Source organism: Polyodon spathula, chromosome 18 (genome assembly GCF_017654505.1).
Source record: "Polyodon spathula isolate WHYD16114869_AA chromosome 18, ASM1765450v1, whole genome shotgun sequence".
NCBI lineage: Eukaryota > Metazoa > Chordata > Actinopteri > Acipenseriformes > Polyodontidae > Polyodon > Polyodon spathula.
This window is the reverse complement of record NC_054551.1, coordinates 4109104-4130334: the sequence shown is the minus strand read 5'-3', so window position 1 is coordinate 4130334 and position 21231 is coordinate 4109104. Positions and strand designations below refer to the sequence as shown.

General features: G+C 37.3%; 2 protein-coding genes across 4 annotated transcripts in view; both read left to right on the top strand.

The window, feature by feature from the left end:
• On the top strand, positions 1-9732 carry prpsap2 (phosphoribosyl pyrophosphate synthetase-associated protein 2). Of its 3 annotated transcripts, none has more exons than XM_041277149.1 (11): positions 1-231; positions 811-979; positions 1642-1694; positions 3670-3736; positions 4067-4239; positions 4503-4618; positions 5421-5476; positions 7446-7594; positions 7905-7975; positions 8262-8408; positions 8989-9732. In XM_041277149.1, the coding sequence occupies exons 2-11, from the start codon at positions 897-899 to the stop codon at positions 9145-9147; spliced, it is 1074 nt and encodes a 357-aa protein (XP_041133083.1). In that variant the 5' UTR covers positions 1-231; positions 811-896; the 3' UTR covers positions 9148-9732. The 3 variants fall into 3 exon arrangements, with proteins under 3 accessions (XP_041133083.1, XP_041133084.1, XP_041133085.1); XM_041277150.1 differs by lacking the exon at positions 1-231 and adding an exon at positions 262-379; XM_041277151.1 differs by lacking the exons at positions 1-231; positions 811-979; positions 1642-1694 and having other exon boundaries at positions 3700-3736; positions 4032-4239.
• slc5a10 (solute carrier family 5 member 10) overlaps positions 9368-21231 on the top strand; it is a 35209-nt gene continuing 23345 nt past the window's right edge. Inside the window, exons 1-6 of the mRNA XM_041277152.1 lie at positions 9368-9443; positions 11783-12671; positions 13763-13834; positions 14250-14354; positions 15463-15522; positions 15646-15750. Of these exons, the coding sequence (XP_041133086.1) occupies positions 12564-12671; positions 13763-13834; positions 14250-14354; positions 15463-15522; positions 15646-15750 (450 nt within the window). The 5' untranslated portion in view covers positions 9368-9443; positions 11783-12563. The remainder of the gene's footprint in view (positions 9444-11782; positions 12672-13762; positions 13835-14249; positions 14355-15462; positions 15523-15645; positions 15751-21231) is intronic.

Below are 21231 nucleotides of genomic sequence, written 5' to 3'. Positions count from 1 at the left end.
AGTTATCTTATAGCATTGCATACAAACCTGACGCTCCTTGTGAGCCTTAATGGTGTTAGTTACAAAGCAGTAAAAAAAACAAAACAAAAAAAAAAAAAAAAAAAAAACAAAACAAACTTGTTTTTGGTTAGCTGGAGGGAACGTCGATCAAAGACGCACGGTGACACCCGAGAGGACAGGGTACTGTGAGCCGTAGGGCTGGTTAACTGCTTAATAAAATATCACAAACTGGTAAGATTTTAATTCATTGTTTTTTATTTTTTATTTTATGAATGTAGTTTATTTTAGCAGGATGTGCTGTGTTGCAGTTCGGTTCCGTTCATTATATGATGGAAAATGATCATGCAATCCCCACCGTGGCAGAAGTAGATAACGTAAGGTCAGTTAGTCCTGCTTTAATTATTTTTAATAAACTATATCCGTACAGGTTACTCATATCGCGTGTTTAGCCTGCATTTAGATGTAACGCTTGTTAAAAATAACTGGTAGCTGCTAGGCTAGTGGCAACTCACATTTTATATGGGGCTCTATAAATTAATGTTGAATCATTTATAATTACAGTAGTTAGATGTGGACCTACACGTGTTTAGGATTTATAATTTTATTATTTATATAAGCATAGTGTTTTGAAGTAGCAGAATGATAACTACAAAAGATGTGTATTTTTTAGAGGCGGCGTAAAGAAAGACCTATTTTTATTGTTTCAACACAAACGTGCCAGGTTGGCGAAGCTTCGTGTAAGTTGCATTGTAAGAAATGTATTTTTTAAAGCATCTCAAGTAACACATCACGATACTGATTGTGTTTTAGGTTTTCCACGCAGGGGGCAGTACCACTGCGCCAGAGGTTCAAGCTTTACCCGCCAAGTGTTGCCCAGGGTAAAGACAGATACAGCCATGAATGCCCCCAAGGGTGGGCTGGTTATATTTACAGCCAACTCCAACCCTTCTTGCATGGAGCTTGGAAAGCGGATTTCAGAGTAAGTATTTTATGTCTGTAAATACAATAATAATAATAATAATAATAATAATAATAATAATAATAATAATAATAATACACAGTTATTTTTGAGAATAGATCAGTTTCTTGCTTTTCCTGTGGGTACTCCTTGTTTTATGTAGGTAAGGTTATTGTTAAGGGTTTACAATTTACTGTAACCAGACACTTCGGACCTGTTCAATAAATAAAGGCACATCTACCGGCATTGTGAAATGCACTGCAGGTTCTCTACGACTTTGCCTTTCGTTACTATGTCATCTTATTTGTATTGTACTACTCTGTGTTAGCACAGTATGCAGTTAGAGAGGACAGTTAGTTTTGCTAATATTATTTTCAAAGGCTTTCGACACAATGCTTTTTAAAATTGGTTTACATCACTGTTAGTACTCCTCAGTCTTGCCTGTGAGCTTTAGAACCTGAACATTGTGTTTAATAAATAGTTTATATTTTCCAGAGGTTAACACTAAAAAGCTGTAATACTTTGTTTTCTGTTCCAGTTCTAACCGTAAAGATATCCACACTGTTGCATCACTTTAAGTTGTTGTTCCCAGATAAGGATGCATATTACACTGTTCACAGTGCACCGTTAATAAATCCCCAGGGAGCATTTTTTTCTAATAATTTGTGTTCCATGTCTTGCAGGCGTCTTGGTGTGGTGCTTGGTAAAGTGCAGGTTTACCAAGAGACAAACAGGGGTGAGTCAAAACAACCCTGTTAGTTCAAATACAAAACATGATCAAGCTAGCAAGTAAGCTTCCTCAATATGTGTGCTGAATGTTCATGATAGTATGTCAGTGAAATGACAGAGGAACTGAAATTAGACGCATTTGCTTCCCTTTTGGGATTTCTCAATCTTTATGCTGCATCACACCCTATACACCCCCCAGCCGCCCCAACAAAAACATGTTTGTGTTCTTGCACCTCCAAATCCTCACTCTCTCTACCTTATTATAACTATGTAAATATATTTGACTGCAGATTTGAATGTTTCCTGGGCCATGCATATCAGCATGCATGTTTTCTTTTAATGGATTGTCTTTTGTCTCTCGTACAAGTATTGAAACTGATCCAGCAAATCAGGATACACATTAGTCCTTCACTACACAGATCACATTAAATTAGTCTGGTAACACATCTGATACAGATCATGAGCCACGTATAAAGTAACACTACCTCTGTGATGGATTCTACTTTATTGTGATTGGAGTGGCTGTTACACTCTGATTGTTGAGCAGGAAGCATTATAATGCACAGTGAAAAGCCAGTAACTCCTCAGTGGTGATCCACTGTAAATGCAACATTCTCAACAATGGGAAAAGTGCTAAATGCTGACCTTCTGAAAACTGTACAGCGATAATCCCAACCCTTCTGTGTGCTGTCGAGTAATGCTTCATGCAGTCAAGAATCTGCACATTGTGGGGGAAAAAGTGCTGATAAGGTACCATGTTGATGAAAGCGTAGCAGAATCTCTTTGTTTTCTATTTATATCGCATGCACACACACACACAGCTGGAATACAGCTGCTGGTTCAAACTAGATAATATCCAATCTTAACATTCATACCATTTAATTACTTCACTATGTAAAGCTACATATAGGTGCACTTGTTTGCAATTTAAAAGCCTTTTTTTATCTGCAATTTTTATAGGTACTGAAAGAGTTAGGGTTGACTAATCCAAAACGATGAACATTGGTGCTCTTTGTAAGTTAGTGCTTGCACACACTGTGGCTGTTTAAGTTCAATTATTACACATCAATTGTGGAACGCACAATAAGCTGTTTAAAACAAAGGGTAGCGTATTTTGATATACTCTTGTTGCAGTGTTGCGGTATCGACCCTGTTTGTTACAAGGGCTGTGCACCTCATTAAGTGTGGTATTGTTCAGTAACTGTAGCTTGGTGTTAGTTACTGATAAGCTCTATTTGTCTTGTAGAGGATGTGACCTCCAGTTTTACTTTTTAAGAACTCGCCGCCAGATTACTCCAAGCATGTGTGACTAGTTTGAATGAGTAGTGAAAACAAAGCGCACGATTCCAGCAGCCTTCAGAAGTCAGTGTAAAAATAGCCTTTGACTGTAGTGTTGTTTTAATATTGGGCGCGGTCTTTATACTGCTGCAGTAAAAACACTCTCACTATATTTTCTGTTCCTGAAAGGCATGTAGTTGGAGAAGATGGCAGGACAGTGCAGACAAATGCCCTTATTTTGATGCTTAATTTTAATCTTAGTTAATTATTATGTTTAACAAAAGACAATAAAAAAAGGTGAACAAAAATCCTCTTGCTTCTAAATAGACCCCCAAAGTATACATGTTATAACCCTCTGTAGTATTTTTGTACCTTCCCTAACTCTCAACTTTGGGTAAAACCATAGGAAACTAGGAGTGTTTAACATAACTCCAGCATTCCTCTTAAAAGCCTCAAAGACTTTAAAACCCTTTGCAAAAGTTTTTTTCTTTTAGATTTCGATGGAGCTATTTTAATGGAAAAGGTCTGTGTTTTTATCACACAGTTTAGCATGATGCAACAGAAACAACTGGGGAGTTGGAATGCTTTTATTCAGATAAACCATTTAAAAAAAAAAATCTTTACATAACTCCCAAGTTAAAGTGATGTGAATATGGTCAAGTAGTTGGCATCTCTAAAGGTGTGTTCATCACGTGTTTCCACAGAAACTAGAGTACAAATCCAGGATTCTGTAAGAGGGAAAGACGTCTTTATCATTCAGACAGTTTCCAAGTAAGTCCTTAATAATGGATGAGATTTATAAAACATAATGACAGTCCATTAGCGAAGGACTGATTCATTTAGGGGAAATTAAATTGAATAAAGATAGTTCTGGTAGTTTTTTTTTTTTTTTGTAGATTGATTTTTCCTTTGCCTATATAGAGTGTAATTAATTAATTTCTTAAATTTTATTTAAATATTCTCTGATTTATTGTAGAACTGACTTGGTCTGATATCTGTTAAAGCAAATGAGTGTATGCAATATTTAACTATACGTAATATGCAATACTTAACTACTTGGTAATAGAGTCAATGGCTGTTGCATGTCTTCCCGTGCGTCAGAGACGTCAACACTGCGATCATGGAGCTCCTCATCATGGTGTATGCCTGCAAGACCTCCTGTGCCCGCAGTATCATTGGAGTCATTCCCTACTTCCCCTACAGCAAGCAGTGCAAGATGAGGAAAAGAGGCTCCATCGTGTCCAAGTTATTGGCGTCCATGATGTGCAAAGCTGGTGAGAACACTGCATGACTCATGTCAAGTAGTCACTTTATTTATTATATAAACAACAAAGACCAGACTTGGGTTTTGCTTGTTTTTTGGTCACATCTCTGACGGTTCTGGTGGCTTGCTTCCTTCCCAAGGTCTGGAATGTCATCAGAACCTACCTCGACTTTACCAAAAAAACTGAACTTGAGCAGAGTATGCTGTGTTCTTTGTTGATTCGCGTACAGTATATGTGCTTACAGCGTTTCTTTCTTTTTTTTTGTGCTGAAGGACTAAATCACCTGATCACGATGGATTTGCATCAGAAAGAAATTCAGGGTTTCTTTGACATTCCGGTAGACAATCTGAGAGCATCGCCGTTCCTCTTGCAGTACATTCAAGAAGAGGTAGCGATTGGTAGTAGTTTTAGTTTCACTTTAACCCATGCAGATTGGACTGAAAAGTCATCTGAAATTTTGGTGTCAGTTTTTTTTTCTTTTATTTGTTAACAATCTAAAAGAGTATGTTTTTGTGTGTGTGTGTGTGTGTGTGTAATATAAACGTAGTAATCTATTAAGATACTGTCCTCTAGAGGCCCAACATATAAATATTAAACACAGATGAAATATATATTGCAGGTTTTATGTTGTACATGTATTCAGGTTTTTTTTTCTTAATACCCAGTGTGGTTAGGCTTTTTCAAACACTATTATTATTATTGTTATTATTGTCATCTTGTTAACATTCCATGGCGTGATGATTGGGTGAGCTTTAAAAAAGAAAAGCAAATTATTATAATAGCAATGCAAACTTACGTTTTGAAGAATGTAGATATTGATGCATAAAGCTTGTTTCTTCTGTGAGTCTATCAATTCTATTCTATTTGATTGAAACTAAGCATGGTTGGGCCAGGTGCTGTTGGGTAGAGTTGGTTATAGAACTTCCTAGGATTATGTTAAATGTGCCTAGGCTGAATTCAGTTATAGGTAAAAAAACAAAAAAAACATGAATGAATTTTTACTAGATTACACTACTGCAAAAGTACAGTAATGCACAAGTGGTGATGCATTGTTTAGGTGAGACTTGATTTCCCTCGCCCCTCCCCCCACCCCCGCCTTTAGGAACTTCCCTTTTTTGTATGTAGTTTTCAGAGTCTTGAAACCAAGAACCTTGCAATGAGGGTGGGGTATATGTGTTTAAAATCTGCAGATTCCGGACTATAGAAATGCAGTAATTGTGGCCAAATCTCCGTCTTCAGCTAAAAGGTAAGCCAACCATGTACTTTCTATTGCTGTTCTTGTGTGCATGGACTTAGCTAGTAGTAATTTTTATTTATTTACTTTTTACATTTGTTGTATTTTTTGCTAGTATCTTATACCAGGGTTTGGTGTGTTTTCACATCTCTTAAAATTAGCTACTTATATAATTAAATGTAACTATTCTGTATCCAGCTTGAATTGCAGAAGAAATACATGCACACCTGCAGAGCCACATGTGTATGGTATATTGCTTTGTGGAGTTTCAGTCTGGCTCTGGGGATTCTGTATTGTAAATGGTATACAGTAGTCTCTGGCTAAGAGAACACCCCTAGGGAAGCAAGTGGAGTGTTCTCTTAGCCGAAGTGTTGTTTAAGACAGAGTTGCCCACCAGACACAACATGAATCAATAAATAAATAAATAAATAAAAATGTATTACTTGTCATGACGCACTTGCGTCAACATATGAAATGAACAGAAGAGAAAAGTAATAAGCAAGTGCATAAATATAAACTATAGTAATAAAGTAACAGACAAACTAACATTAACCCTTTGCGGTCCTATGTCAGACCAGGTCAGACGTTACAATTTTCCCTTTCCAGACGTAAAAAGACATAAAGCACAGGTCTACAGTCGTTTGTTCTATGTTAAAAGCTGAGAAAACCTTTCAATGGCCGTGTGGGACCGATAGGAGCAGACATTTACAGAGCTTTTTGAGATGTTGTAGTAATAAAGTAATGACTAAGTAATTTGACAGAATGGTGAAGCAACTCACCAGGACGGAAAACACCAAATTGCTCGGCAACTTGTGTTTGATTCAGGTTTTTTTCAGGAGCTAGAACAACTTGTTGTTAGGAAGAGAAACAGCGGCGCGTTTTGCCGTTTCTTTGCATGCCATTTTGTAGCGAAGAGGTACACTGGTGGAAGTCAGACTACAAAACGAGGCAATTATATGATGGCGGTTCTGGAAAGATTGAATAAACCAATCAGTGTGCCTCAAGACACTCTCGCAATCACATTTGAAATATTTAATAAACCATTTGAATTTAAGTTTGATGATGATGAGTTATCAGGTTGCAAAACAGGACTGTATCAGTTGTGAATGAATTGATAGCGGTGCCAAAACGGTGCTCTTTTAAGCAAAGTTTCTGTTCTTTTAGGTGGAGCATTTACAATGGGAAAAATCAGTTTCACCATAAGGGTGATCTCAGCTTAGGAGGTGCTGCTATACGCAGAGACTGCTGTATATTTAGCAGATCCGTGGTCTCAAATGTTTTTTTTTCTTAATGTTGTGGTACACAAGCTGGTTTTCTACTGCCCGTATTCCCGACCCTGAAAACCATTCCCAATGAGCACTAACTGTTCTGAAGATTCCCTGGCAATCCCTTTAGAAGTGGATTTGTTCAGGTCTCGGTAACAAACATGGTTCAGCAAACATTCATAAAGCAGGCGGAAGCAGCACACAGTACTACTCAAAACAGAAGACATGAGACAGTGGTCAGTATCCAGGGTACCTAACATACCTTCCCGGGTACAGGTTTTTTACATCTAGCAGGTATGTACCGTCTGTAGGGATGAAAACGATTACTTGAACAAGAATGGATTTAGTTGGGTAACTTTGGACAGTGCAGAAACAGTTGTTGGTCCATACATACTCTGGGAACACAGTGCTCTTTGGCTAATGTGTCCGGAAACATGTCTGGAAATCAGAAGCATTTAGGTAAACGAGCAAGTCAAATGCATAACTGGCTGTGTCTGGGGATATTGTTGAAACTATAATTTGCAGTTTTTAAAGTGATTTTTTTGCTGGCAAATTTTGTTTCATTGAGAAGACAATGGTTGTAAGACTGCATTGTAATGCAGTTTTAATGTTGCAGTCTTGAGATGCAAAGATAAATGGGGTCTTATGAAATCGGTATGCTTTGCCGTCATTTGGCATCAGATTGTTCATGTTTGAAGTATGTTTTGTTATTGCAGGGCACAGTCCTTTGCTGAGAGGTTGCGGTTGGGGATTGCAGTAATTCATGGGGAAGCCCAGGATGCAGAGTCTGACCTGGTGGACGGGCGTCACTCTCCACCGACTGTCAAAAACATAGGAGCCATTCACCCCAGCCTTGATATACCCTGTGAGTCCAGGGGGATTGCTAATACTACCATTGTTACTGATGTGAAGGGAATCTAGGGAAATCTTTAGATTCTACTGCAGAACTGGGTCAAAAAGTGAAATGCCTGTACCTTTTGAAACTGAGCTATCAAAGACAGGGCTAGTCAGTGTGTTTCCTGAGTCAGAGTATGAGCCATGCTAAATCAAAAAAACCTGAAGATATGTGGCAGCAACAAAAACAACATGAATACATGCGTGTATCTGGTCACCTTGCTCTTCCTGGCTTTTGTGTTAAAAAAAAAAATGGTTTGATTTTTGTTTTCCCCCTACAGTGCTAATTCCAAAAGAAAAACCACCTATCACAGTTGTGGGAGATGTTGGTGGGAGGATAGCCATTATAGTGGTAAGTAGGTTTCTGTTTGAGGAGCCCTGTAAAAACACCACGTGTCTTGCAACATTTGCACAGTTACTCCTCGTTAATCCTACTGTATTTATAATCGCGGGCTTTTGATTGCTGTGACTTTCAAACACACTTTTAAAATGAATGCTTTTTGATTTGCAGCGTTCTTGTTTTACATTTGTAATCCCTCTGCACAGCGGTGTGTGGAAACAGCAAAAATCCTATGATGCTGTAACAGCTTGCAAGAAACAGAATCTGTATGCCTAATTACTGTTCTTTGTTGTGACAGGACGACATTATTGATGATGTTGACAGCTTTTTAGCTGCTGCCGACACACTTAAGGAGAGAGGTGCTTACAAAATCTACGTGATGGCAACTCACGGGATCTTGTCCTGCCATGCCCCGCGGTTGATAGAAGAATCAGCAATTGATGAGGTACGATTTTATCTGTATGAAAATGGTTAAAATTACCTGCATATTCTATAGAGCTACATGTGTTTAGCATCCTTAGATGGTATCATTTGCCAGACTGTCTGTTTCTGTAAGAGATGGACTTTCCTAGGGGGAATTGCCCTATTGTAGAATTATAGAGTGGAGGGGGAGAAAAAAAATCAGTGTTGCTTTTGCTTGAAAAAAAGATTCTGTTTTTGTTATGTTCAGTTCCTGGAAGCTGAAGCGAACTTCGACTTGCGCCCTCATGTACGTGCCTCTGCTCAATGTCATTGCCATTCTTCTGCCACATGCTTTACCACATGTTTAAGAAAGGAGAGTATGTGTTGATAGATAGATATATTCCTTGCCCATACACCTTTACAGTGATCCAGTTTTAAGTTCCAATTGAATAACATTTACAACCATTCTGGGTTTTAATACAAGCATGATTAGCCATAGCCTATTGGTAACAAGCACTGGTGTGCCTTAATAAACTCTTTAAACCTGAAATGGGCCATTTTCTGTGGCAGTGTTAACTTTTTGCATTAAGCCTGTGAAGCGTATGTAACCCTTGTGTCTGCAGGTGGTAGTGACCAACACCATCCCTCATGAAATCCAGAAGCTGCAGTGCCCCAAGATCAAGACTGTGGACATCAGCATGATCCTGTCCGAAGCCATTCGACGGATCCACAATGGGGAATCCATGTCCTACCTCTTCAGGAATATCGGGGTGGATGATTGAAACCTTCCTTTTCAAACCAGACTCAAGTCTTCTGACTTGTGGGTGGTGTGTGTGTATGATGGGAATGTTATGTTTAATTAAGAGGGGCCAATTTTTGTTAAAATGATCAAAAACAAAGAAATTACAGATAGACTTTTTTTTTTTTTGGTTGCACTATGAAGGTTGAGCTAATGCAGGATTTTTATTTATTTATTTATTTGTAGCAGTGAAGAATGAATGCAGAGGTTGTTGTAATGGACTTGTGCATTTGAAAGACAGAACTCTTAAGGATGTCAAGGACAGGTCTATAATGAATGGTAACTTTATTATTTTTATGCATCAAAGCCTATATTCCTGGAGCAAACCGGGAGGAAATCAACTTGAATTATTACAGAAGTCTGTTCAGTAGTTTCTATGCCTTCCGAGCTGGGATCAGGGCAGGGTAACTGGTGCCAAAAGCTTCATCTAGAATTTGAATATCTTCAATATTATTATTTGTTTTCTGTTTATTTAAGAGTGGTCTCAAACAAGCTTTTGGACTAAGTGTGGTTGTTGATAATAGTAATGCATACAAATTAAAAAAAAAAAAAAAAAAAAAAAAAAAAAAAAGGATATTAAAGGGATAACAAAGTAAACTTGTCAAAACTATGTGTTTGGTAATAACCTATACTGGAGATACTAGTATTGTATTACTAGGCTGCATTTAACGTTTGGCTTGTACACTTCTTATGTAATGCTTACATTAAGAACCAGGAATACCTTCAACATTTAATTGCTGAATGGAATAAACAAATTTGTTTGATTTTATTATTTAATTTTTTTATATAAACGTTATTCGAATGAAAAACTGACATCTGATTAGAAATTGAGTCTGGAGCTTTGAGCTTGTGGTGTGTTTCATGCCTTCTGTGTATTGTTGAATACAAGTTGTGCGATAGCTGTAGAAACTTTCAAGCTTATTAATAATGCAGTTTGTATGTTTTTAACTGCTAATTCAAGGGAAGCTTTTGTATTTATTTTATGCAAACAAAATAAAATGTTCAAATTTGTCTTTTGATTTCTTGTTTAGCAGGCTGGAAATCTCTTCGTTTATTTAAAAAAAAAAAAAAAAAAAAATTAATGAAATCTCCAGCGTCTTTTTTTTTTTTTTTTTTTTTTTACAGACCCCCCAGTAATGCAAAATTTAGAAATACTAAAATAAACTTTAAATGTAATAATTTGTCAATGTAGAAATTAGTTTGTCAATGTCTTAACTTATTTAAACATCCTTTTTTTCTATTATGTCATTGTCTTTCATTTAAACTTAAACAGCTGAGTACACTTTAAACAGGGCAGAAAGAAAATGTGGTACTTTCTGTTATATCAGAAAAGCCATTAGTAAATAATAGGTGTAGACAGAAAGCACTGGAAATGGACATTGTCATAGCAGTGGGTGTTTTAACAAGAGATGACAAATCATCTGAAACAACAAAACGGTCCTTCTGGTTTCAAAAGAAAACACTGAGCCTCGTAAACACGTTGCATGCATGTTTGCTTTTGCAGAGCATTAAGATAAATGGTAATAGCACCCTTTTCCAACTGTTTGAGATCTTGACGTCAATAACAGTCACTGCCATCTGCTCTGGGGGGCGAGGGAGGTGGGGGGGTACTTGAAGCAGCCTGTATGCAGTGAAAAGCGTTAAGTCTTTTGCTGCCCATTGATCACATTTATTTAGCATTGCGAATCAATCACATTTACATGCATCATTTTATTTTTTTTATTTCATCTGGAGTAGAGAACATGCAATATTTACATTTTAAATGCATAGAAAATATAACACTAACATTTCTATAATATGTGTATTTCATTATATAAAGAAAAAAAGAAAAACACTCAACAAAGGGAGCAGGACTGTCTGTTCCTGAGTAGTTCTGCTGAGCATTAAGACAAACGGGTGCTTTTATAGTTGCATGTCACGTGTTGTATTAGTGGTGTAGTTGTATAACACATTAAGATTAGGGCTGGGAATCCTCTTTATAGGTAGGTGTTTGTTGCCTTTGGTTCATTAGCTACAGTTGATATTGTCATTTATCAGCAAGGCAGTGACATATGTCAACCTGGTCATAGTCTACCATTGGCAACTGCTTTTAGAATCAGCTGATACGAACAACAAGCAGGGTGAATTTCCTGTGGCCTTAAATGGTCAGGTCAGGATGCCTAACTCCCTATAACAACAGTGAGACACCCACGTGTGAAATTGTTGAATTGCTCATAGAATCTGCATAAGACTATTTTTTTGTTATAATTTTAAACCTAAATTATATATATACACACACACATACATACATATACATCTACTGCTGGATGACGGCTTCCCCAAGATTCTTCCACAAAAGCCAGCCTTCTGTGTCCCTCGTCCCCATTGCTCAAGCATGTTTTCTATTTCATCTGGCCATCTTCCTGGAGGTTTTCTTCTTGGTCGCTTTATATCTCTTGAGATCCAGTCTAGTGTCTCCTTGGTCTAGCGATGTGAATAATAAAGTTCTTCAAATAGTTGGAATCAAGTGCTGGTTATAGTGTAACAGATTATATGATAACTAACAGGTTTATGTGCGATTTCACATTCTTCAGTGTTAATGAGGAAAAAGGGCTGAATCGACGTATCTTGTGTTTCAGGAAAGCAAGTTTTTAGGTTCAAAAGGACACATCTTCAGAAAACACAGGAGCATTATCAACAACATGGGGCTCAACATCCTAGGCCAGGTATTACAATATATTTAGTGACTGAATAGAATTCATGGACAGGGCCTCAAATACTCCATTAACACTTAATAAATGAACATTGTAACTGCCTGTTTTGTACCCCAACCATTATGAAGCTGAACTGTATATACATTGTCATCTCTCTCTCTCTCTCTCTCTCTCTCTCTCTCTCTCTCTCTCTCTCTCTCTCTCTAAGAGATTGCAAAATGTTAACAAGATGACTTTTTGTGAAAGTTAGATTTTTTAGTGCCAAAAACGGAAATAAGGCGGGTCATAAATAGTGCAGTACTTTTTGATTTAATCTACTTCTGTTGTGGAAGATATTGATATGATCCCAGTGTGAGCGAGATCTGATTTTTTTTTTTTTATCAAGTTTGTAATGTATAAATATCTTGCTTAATTTTACTTCTAAACTTCCTTATTAAACTTTGCTCTTTACCACCAGCAGCAGCAGGTGTGTGGTCAGTAATGGTCAGCGTGACAGCATATTTAAACAACGTTCGCAACGGTTAAAAGAACAAACAAGCTGCAATAAGAGATCTCACCTCTGAGCAAACTAGTGCTTCACTGAGCTAATGAGCTTAATGATCAATTTCCAGCAGGGCCACAGCCCCTCTGTCGCTCCACCCTCCCTGCTTACCAGATACCTTCTCAATAATAAGCAGATAGAGCGCCTGGCACTGAGAAAGGAGCCATGGACACCAATTCAACAACACCCTATTTCTCTTCTCGATACTTCAGTGTCTCCGATATCATTGTGATTGTGGCTTATTTTGTGCTGAATGTGGCGGTCGGAATTTGGGTAGGAACTTCTTTTCCTTGTAGCCTTTTTTTTATTCTGACGCTGCAAGAAATAAGCACTCATGTAGGGAGGAAACTGAACATTTGTGATCCTAACTGATTGCATTGTTATTTAAGCCGAATTGACCTTTTAACACTAGGAGGCTGTGTGGTCTGGTGGTTAAAGAAAAGGGGCTTGTAACCAGGAGGTCCCTGGTTCAAATCCCCGCTCACTTACTGTGTGACCTTGAGCAAGTCACTTAACCTCCTTGTGCTCTATCTTTCAGGTGAGACGTTGTTGTAAGTGACTTTGCAGCCAATGCATAACTCACACACCCTAGTCTCTGTAGGTCGCCTTGGATAAAGGTGTCTGCTAAATAAATAGTAAGACTGATTGACTGTTACTGATAGAACTTGCAAGCTGTGGTTCAAATGTTATTTCCCATTGACAACTTCCAGTCTCAACTAAATATCTTGTTATTGATTCAATACACATATTAACATACTGGAAGAGCTTGATGTTGTATGAATTTTTAAACCTGGTCTGGTTAACTGAAATCTTCTGGCAAAAGGATCTTAGATATTTTTAATTATTAATATTTATACCTCAAACAAACAAACATATGTATTTTGTTTCAAGGAATAGCTGATATGATTTTGTTTAATTCTTTCTGAGTTTAATTTGAAGGGCTGGTTAATGGAGGGTTAATAAAAAGCATATTTTCCATAATTAATCAAGGATTCCGCAAAACCTACCTTTAATGACTTAATAGAAACTGAAATGTAACAATAAAAAGCTAAATCCTGCTTAACACATTTTAAAAATGTTCTCTTCAAGTCAGTTACTTTACTTTCTACACTATTACAGATCTTTTATTTTAATTTTATTCCAGACATTTGTATACAGCACTGGAGTTTAACTGGTGTGTGTTTTTCAATTAGTTTTACAGGGTCAAACCTCATGAACTGGGACCTGCCTTGCAGCAGAGATTCAAAACTGTGTTCCTCTTATTTGTATCTACCTTTCTAGTGTTAACCCTTTATTGTGTAGCCCACTGTAGTAGAGGCTTGCACAAAAGGGTGTGCAGCGCTAACAGGCTCTTCTGTTCTCAGTCCTCTTGCAGGGTGAGTCGCAACACCCTGAGTGGCTACTTCTTGGCCGGCAGAGACATGACGTGGTGGCCAGTGAGTGACTCTGCTGGATCATTGAGTTGATTCAGTAAATAAAGCACTAAAAAAAAAAAAAAAAAAAAAAAAAAAAAAAACCCACTTATTTTAAGTTCTATTAATAACAATGTAAGGAGACCAATAACACATTATTTCTGATATATATATAGATATATATAATTCAAAACCTTGATTAATGATACATTCTGCACTTATGTGTTAACAATTTTCCATGTTAGTTGTTGTAATTAAAACACTTTTTCAATGTACTTAATCTGAATTCAGTTGTACTTTGGTAGGTATTTAATATATAATTACATTGTAATGTATAGAACATTCAATAAAGCATGGCTGTGTTCTATAAGCTTCGTGTTTGCCCTCTGTAAGGACTGATGTGTGCTGATGACAGATTTGCGGTGCTGCTTTCTCTTAGATCGGGGCGTCTCTGTTTGCCAGCAGCGAGGGCTCAGGACTCTTTATCGGACTGGCTGGCACGGGGGCAGCAAGTGGGATTGCAGTGGCCGGGTTTGAGTGGAACGTGAGAAGAATCGACTTTTTTTGTTATTTGTTATTGTTATTAATGAAGGTTTTGAATTATTTTAAAATTTTTTTTACAATTTATACCCTGTTTTTCTCCCAATTGTATTTAGACTCAGCTCACCGCCACCGCACTTTCGCTGACTCAGGAGCGGTGGAGACAAACACACGCTGTCCTCCGAAGTGTGTGTCGTCAGCTGACCACTTCTTTTCGCTCTGCAGACCCGCCATGCAGCCAGCCCAGAGCTACAGCGTCGGAGGACAACGCAGCTCTGGGCAGCTTACAGGCAAGCCCGCCAGTGCCCGGCCAGTTTACAGGGGTCTCTGGTGCGCGGTGAGCCGCGGACACCCTGGCTTACCTAAGCCCCCCCCCCCCAGGCAGTGCTCGGCAAATTGTGCGCCATTTGCTGGGAGCTCCCGTCCACAATTGGCAGTGGAATAGCCTGGACCGGCAACATCAAGGCTATATCCCACACTCCACACAGAGCGCCTTTACCGGATGCGCCACTTGGGAGCCCCTGAAGTTTTGAATTCTAGGGTTGTCCACTACCTTGTGACCAATGCTGCAATTGTGGTTTTTAAGAGTGTTTTTGCTTGGCACATAGTGGCATCTAATGGCCAAATGTTGTAACTGCCACTAGTGCCAAAATTGTTTTTACAGCACACACAATATTATTATTATTATTATTATTATTAATATTATTTATTATTATTATTATTATTATTATTATTATTATTACAATAACAGCGTTTTTGCTGTATCCATTTCATTTCTCAGTAGGACATAAAGTGGACATATATTGAATAAAAAAAAGAGCATTTATTGATGTCTGAAGAACCAGTTTTTCAAATAAAGCAAGTGAAAGTATGTTATTCCTGAAGTGATAGAAAAAATAAACAGAGCTAACAAAACCACTAAATGCCAGCAGAGGGCAGACAACCATCATCAGTTTAAGGAAGCTGCAGCAATTCAACGGTGTCTAGCCAGTGCTATCCCGGCTACCCTAGGGGCTGTGTTATACACCCCATTAACAGTGTTATGGCGGGTGTTTCTGTTGTAAAAGAAATGAATAAAAACATTACATTATATAGTTTCTTTCTTCTTCCAGGCTACCTATGTTCTGTTGGCCCTGGCATGGGTGTTTGTGCCCGTGTACATATCATCTGGGGTAGGTGATATCACACTCTATTTTGAGTTGGATCTCTATGAAGTGATTTCATCTTGAAATATCCCTAAGCAAGAAATAATTAAAGTTATCATACATAACCCTGCCGTAACCCTGTCTCTACAGATAGTGACCATGCCTGAATACCTTGGGAGGCGCTTTGGAGGAGATCGGATCCGAATGTACCTGTCGACACTGTCATTACTGCTCTCTGTCTTCACCAAGATCTCGGTAAGAGGACGCTCATGTTGTTAAGCTGTTATACTCGTTTTGTAAAATTAAACTGTTTAAAATGACTACTTTACAGTTCATTAATAATAATAATAATAATAATAATAATAATAATAATATCCAGTGTAAGTAGTAATGTAAGTTTAAGTATCTATAGCGATAAATACAATAAGAAAAACATTCACAAATATATACTACATTTTAATTAGAGGGAAAAACTCTGGTTTGTCCCAGTGTAATCTGAGATTGTGACAAAAGAGGCAGCAGTCACCCAGTTTGTATTTGAAGAAATCAATGAGCCCCGTTTACAATAATTAGTCAGTTTACATTGCTCAGCAAACAAACAGAAGCCAAAAAAAAAAAAAGTGTCTACTTAACGTTAGTAACCTAGCTGTAATTCGTGGCATTAGTTTCCAACGCTACCAAGGTTGTTGTGCTACATTTGCCATTGGTTTCTATATGAATGCCTTTTGTGATAAAATGAACAAAAAATAAATACATATAAATAAACAAACAATATCAGAGCGCATATGAAATACAGGTAGGCTGGTGGCCTTGTTCCAAAACGCAGGAGTGTTAAATAACCTAGTAAAGGCACTGGTATAGTCTGTGTACACAGCAAGCAAGTCTGTGCGTCTTTGACAGCAGCAACAGTTTTAATGAAGGTTCAGTTTACAGATAAGCATGATAGAGTTGTCGCAAAAATATTTTTTTTTCTCCAGGTGTTGCCTCACCAAGTAACTTGCATAAGTAGCCCTTATCCAGTTATTTGAATAAGGGTTTTACATTACAGGCTGACCATCTCCTGAACAGCAGTGCTGTCAGATAAGCCCAGAGTGTTGTGTTTCTACTTAGGACGGTAACAGCGGCCTCTCATTAGCATTTGCACAGTGCTCATACATGTGTTCCAAAACAGATTCCTTGTAAATGAAATAAATTGATATCCCATATGATTTCAATGTACCTTTATCTTGTTGACTGCATATAGGTGTTTATTCAGTGAATATCAGACTTGCTTTTTGGTATGATTGTAATGTAGTCTCTAATAGGTGAAATGACTATGCAACAGGAGTCTTATTTCCACTCCCTGAATGGAATGGTTATAGTTCATAAAGGCAACAAATACAGTGCTACCCTGTTATAACGCAACCTGTTATAGTGTGCCTCATGGCTGCCATTTCCCCCACCATGCAATTTGAACGTTGGGTGAACGTTCCAGATACTTTAAGTGATCTTGGTGATGTTATCGTGAATTATGCTAGGCTTAGTTGTAATAGAAACTCAAATAACAACACTGTAATTTTGTTTGTTGTTTTTACATTACTGTATTTAAACGCATTCAAGGTGTAAACTTTAAACTGGTTGAATAGCTGTTTCTGGTATACTGTATGTATTGTAACGACCCGAGATTTCTGCTGTTGCAGGACTGGTCTACGGATCCTGTTGTTTGTTTGTGTGTGTGTGTATGTTAGCAGGGAAGCAGTAAGCTTGCCTCAGGCAGGATTGGTGGGTGACGTCCGGGGAGGCAGGGACATGAAAGCATAAAGGGGGTGCCCACATTAGCGCGGGCAGAGCCGATTAAGACAAGCTGCTGTGAGAATACAAGACTGTTATTTTTGGTGTGGCACAGGGAATAACTGTCCCAGTAAACGTGGATTCGGGTACCTGCACATTGTGTGTGTCTCATTCCTTCACTTTCCACCGTAGACTACAATATTCATTTGGTTTGTGGGCGTTGTAAATCGTTTCGGGAAAACAAAAATGCCAATATTCGATATAAGGCTGAACACAAATAACACGGTCTCCTAATTATGGACCCAGAGAATGTTTAGATAAAGGAAGTGCCCACCAGAGGTGATGGTGGAAATAGACATTCCTCCAGTTCAGATGCACAGGCTGTGGATAAAAGGAAGTTCTACTTTATTATTAGTAAACAAATAGCAATATCCCTGGGGTAAATGGAAAGAGAAAGGCCTCCCAACACTTAGTTTTTTTTTTTTAATTTTATGTTCTAACTGTGCTACTTTATATATTTAGTTCTAAAGCTAATCCAGTTTAAATGCCAGTAAAGGAGTATAGTGTCTTTCATTACCTAGGGGCAATACTCTCAAGGCTTTCATCAGTCAAGACAGGTATGTTTCTCACTGTGTTAAAGTTACATGAACAATTAACCGCGACTCCCAGTGAACTCCCTAGCCACCTTGCTTGTTGTTTTGTCAGTGAATGACCGTGTAAAAAAAGTCTGGGTACAATTACCTCTGTTCTTGAACAAATTCAGTGTTCCCAGAAGACATTCAGACAGGTACAGTTGTCAAGACAGTAAAGTTATATTACACCTTTTTATAATAATACCTTTTTTTTTTTTTTTTTATAAAGTAAAAGAAAAAACTAAACGATGCATGATGCTGCCAAAACAATTGTGTAAGTCAGACAGGTTCAAGTTTTAAATTAAAGAGGAACAAAAACTGATTTTGAAAGAGGCTGCTGGTGTCCCAGCTGATTGGAAAAGGTGGGGGTGCTCATAAGTCTCACACTTCCAGATAGAAGATAAAAACAATAAATAAGACAAGTCCTCGCATGCTTTGTCTGAGCCTGGTATTTGCCCTCAGAAAGGTTTCTGTTTGCTTTTTTCCTTTGGTAATTGAACTTTTTCCAGATTTCCTTCAACTCTGGGTTGATAATCCATCCTCAGCATGGTGTTTCTTTTCATTAACAAAGTCCCATTTTAATTAAAATAACTTAAAAAAGAAAATAAAAAAGGTTTAACTATCAAACTAAATGTGTGCTTAATGTCATACTTGTATTAATATATCAAAAATCAAGTTTAGTTTGCAGCTTTAACTTGATTAAATTGTATCACACAACTAACAGTTCTTGAGAAACAAAACAAAACCATAATATTTTCAAAAGGCATCTTTTATTCACTATGTTGACATTAGTCTTAAGGAATATTTTAGTAGAACCCTTAAAAGCCAGACACACATCTTGTTGCTGGCAGCATAACTTCCAGTTCAAGCAACAAAACATTGCAGTGTCAGGAAATGTACTTTACAAAATAATGTCAGAACAATAGTTGACTTGTCTGTTGCACCCTATTCCCACTGCTGGTCCCCTTCCTGTTTCACATTTATTGTACTGTTGTTTATATACATATTTCGTATGGACCTACACCAACATACACTTTATTAACATTATATCTGTCATGCATAATTGTGTATATGCTAAATGGCCATTGGAAGGGATTAGCGTGATACTGAACTGTTGTTCTCAGGATCTAACTTTTTGCTCAATAAACCGATTTGAACATCCTTTGACTTCTGGCTAAGCCGTCTGCCAACTAAAGATGTAACCCTTCTTTCCTTTATAAGAATGCACAAAGTTTAGAGCCAAGTAATAAATCCTTTTATCTAAGTTGTCTAGCACATCTTTCATTTATACTTTTTTTTTTTTTTTAAATATAACCGCAGAAACACAACACCGGAAAGCTTAAAAAAACATCTTTTAACATGCTTTTTTTTTTACAAAGCTTTCAAGAACATTATTCAAATCCAACAGATTAATAATAATAAATTGATTCATTAAAAAAACAAAAACATAAAAAAAACAGGCATATGCTTTTATATCACATGAATGAAATAGTTAAGAAGAGTTTTCATAGAAAATGAGCAAATGTTTATCAAAGTAATAAGCCTACTGAAATGAGATGGTTTAAGCCGATTATTGATTATTTATCACAATAGTCATTCATTGTTTGCAGAACCCTACTGACTAAAGCTTTAAATTATTAGATATTTTCATTGCAGTGTATTCATGTGACTAAATACAAAGCTCCCAGACTGTGAGGTGACATCAGCATTCCTTCTGGGTTGATAAAACCACAGACAAAATCTACAGTGTTGTACAAGAAGAGGGGACTGTACTTATAGTCATTATATGACAAGGGATTTGGTTCCTCCTGCTAAAGGGCCGATTTTTTAAATTAAATTAAATAAAATGAGAATCAGGTTGGCAACAAGTTTCTGTTGGGGGATTTTGGAAGACTTAGAAAACTTGTAGTATCATCTATAAATTAGTATAGACTGCAAACCTTGTCCGATAGGCAATACAGAAGCCCTTGGGCTGCTTTGTTTACATCCATCTACACACATCTAGCATGTTATTTGTGTAACAAGCAGGAAGATTGGGCAGCACATGAAGAAATAACTCAAACATGGAGACATGGCTTAGATTTAAAAAAGAAAAAAAAAAAAAGTACATGGGCTGCTGTATTCGGAGTTGGAACTAAACAATTAACTTTAAAATATTTTTTCAGGTAGAGGATAAATAATAATCCCGCAGCTGGCAGGCTGATACACTGTTAAACAGATACAGTACTTCTTATTAATCTGTTATAATGCAGGCGGCATTCTGGGATAAGAAACTATTAGGATGATCAGTATTCTGTTGTCCTGAAGCTTAAAGGATTATGAACTGTATTTAGCCACTGCATGACATCACACATGCTGCATGGAAATATATGCAGTAACACACCCCACTGTGTTTAATTATTTATTGAAAACCAGGATACTGACACAAGTTTTTGTTTTACTTGTTGTTACAGTGAGGACACACTAACCCGATTCAATTTCTTTACTGCTGAAAGGTTTTGTGCAGGTTATGATAATGGTGTGTCACTCTATGTCTATAACACTGTAATAGCTTGCAATAAGCTGCATCTTTCTGTTGCATTTCAGTTTCTGTCACAATTTCCAAACAGTACCTGTGCTATAAAGAGTACTAATTGCTTAACGTTCCAAATTGGAAATGCCCCCAACTGAAGGAATCTAAGGTGGTATTAGTAATTGCGTGGTGGCCAAACACCCTATGTGCCAGGTGTTAGTACCAATTTAGTTGCTTCGGTATTGATGAACAGACACACAATTAGCAGTAAGATTGCTTTGGTTTCACTTAAAATAGCCCACCTTCTCATTCTCGTCTTTGTAAACAGGAACTGTATAATGCTGATTTAATAAAGAGCTAAAATATGGCTCTGTATGGAAAGTAAATACATTAGGTGAAACCTACTAATTAGTTCCACCCAATGTGTCTTAAAGCACAACGTTCAACTACAATTTTATATATATATATTTTTTTTTACATATTTTATTTAACATCATATAAAGTACAAAATTATATCTCAAAAAGTCCACTGGAAGCCTTAGTAGTAGTACAGCATTTCACATTAGAGCTTGACATATCACTTTTTTTTCAGTTTTTGTCAGTGAAGTTATGGGAAAACTACAAAGCCATATGGAATTCAAGATGTTAACGTAACATTATTCAGCAGGTTTCATTTGACTTTATGAAGCAAAATGAGTTAATTCTTGAGGGCGATGCAAAACCTTTGGCCGTAGCTGTAGAGTCGAGCACTGTGCTGCTTACAGTGCATGCAAAGCTGACAGCTAACTTTTTCATTTTGCATGAAAATGCAAAGATTTCCAT

What these genes read in the sequence shown, in the direction of transcription:
- prpsap2 (XM_041277149.1), top strand. Translation starts at nt 897, where the DNA reads ATGAATGCCCCCAAGGGTGGGCTGGTTATATTTACAGCCAACTCCAAC. An exon ending in ATCATTCAGACAGTTTCCAA is followed by an intron (nt 3,737 to 4,066) that starts GTAAGTCCTTAA and finishes CCCGTGCGTCAG; the next exon opens with AGACGTCAACACTGCGATCA. An exon ending in AAGAATCAGCAATTGATGAG is followed by an intron (nt 8,409 to 8,988) that starts GTACGATTTTAT and finishes TTGTGTCTGCAG; the next exon opens with GTGGTAGTGACCAACACCAT.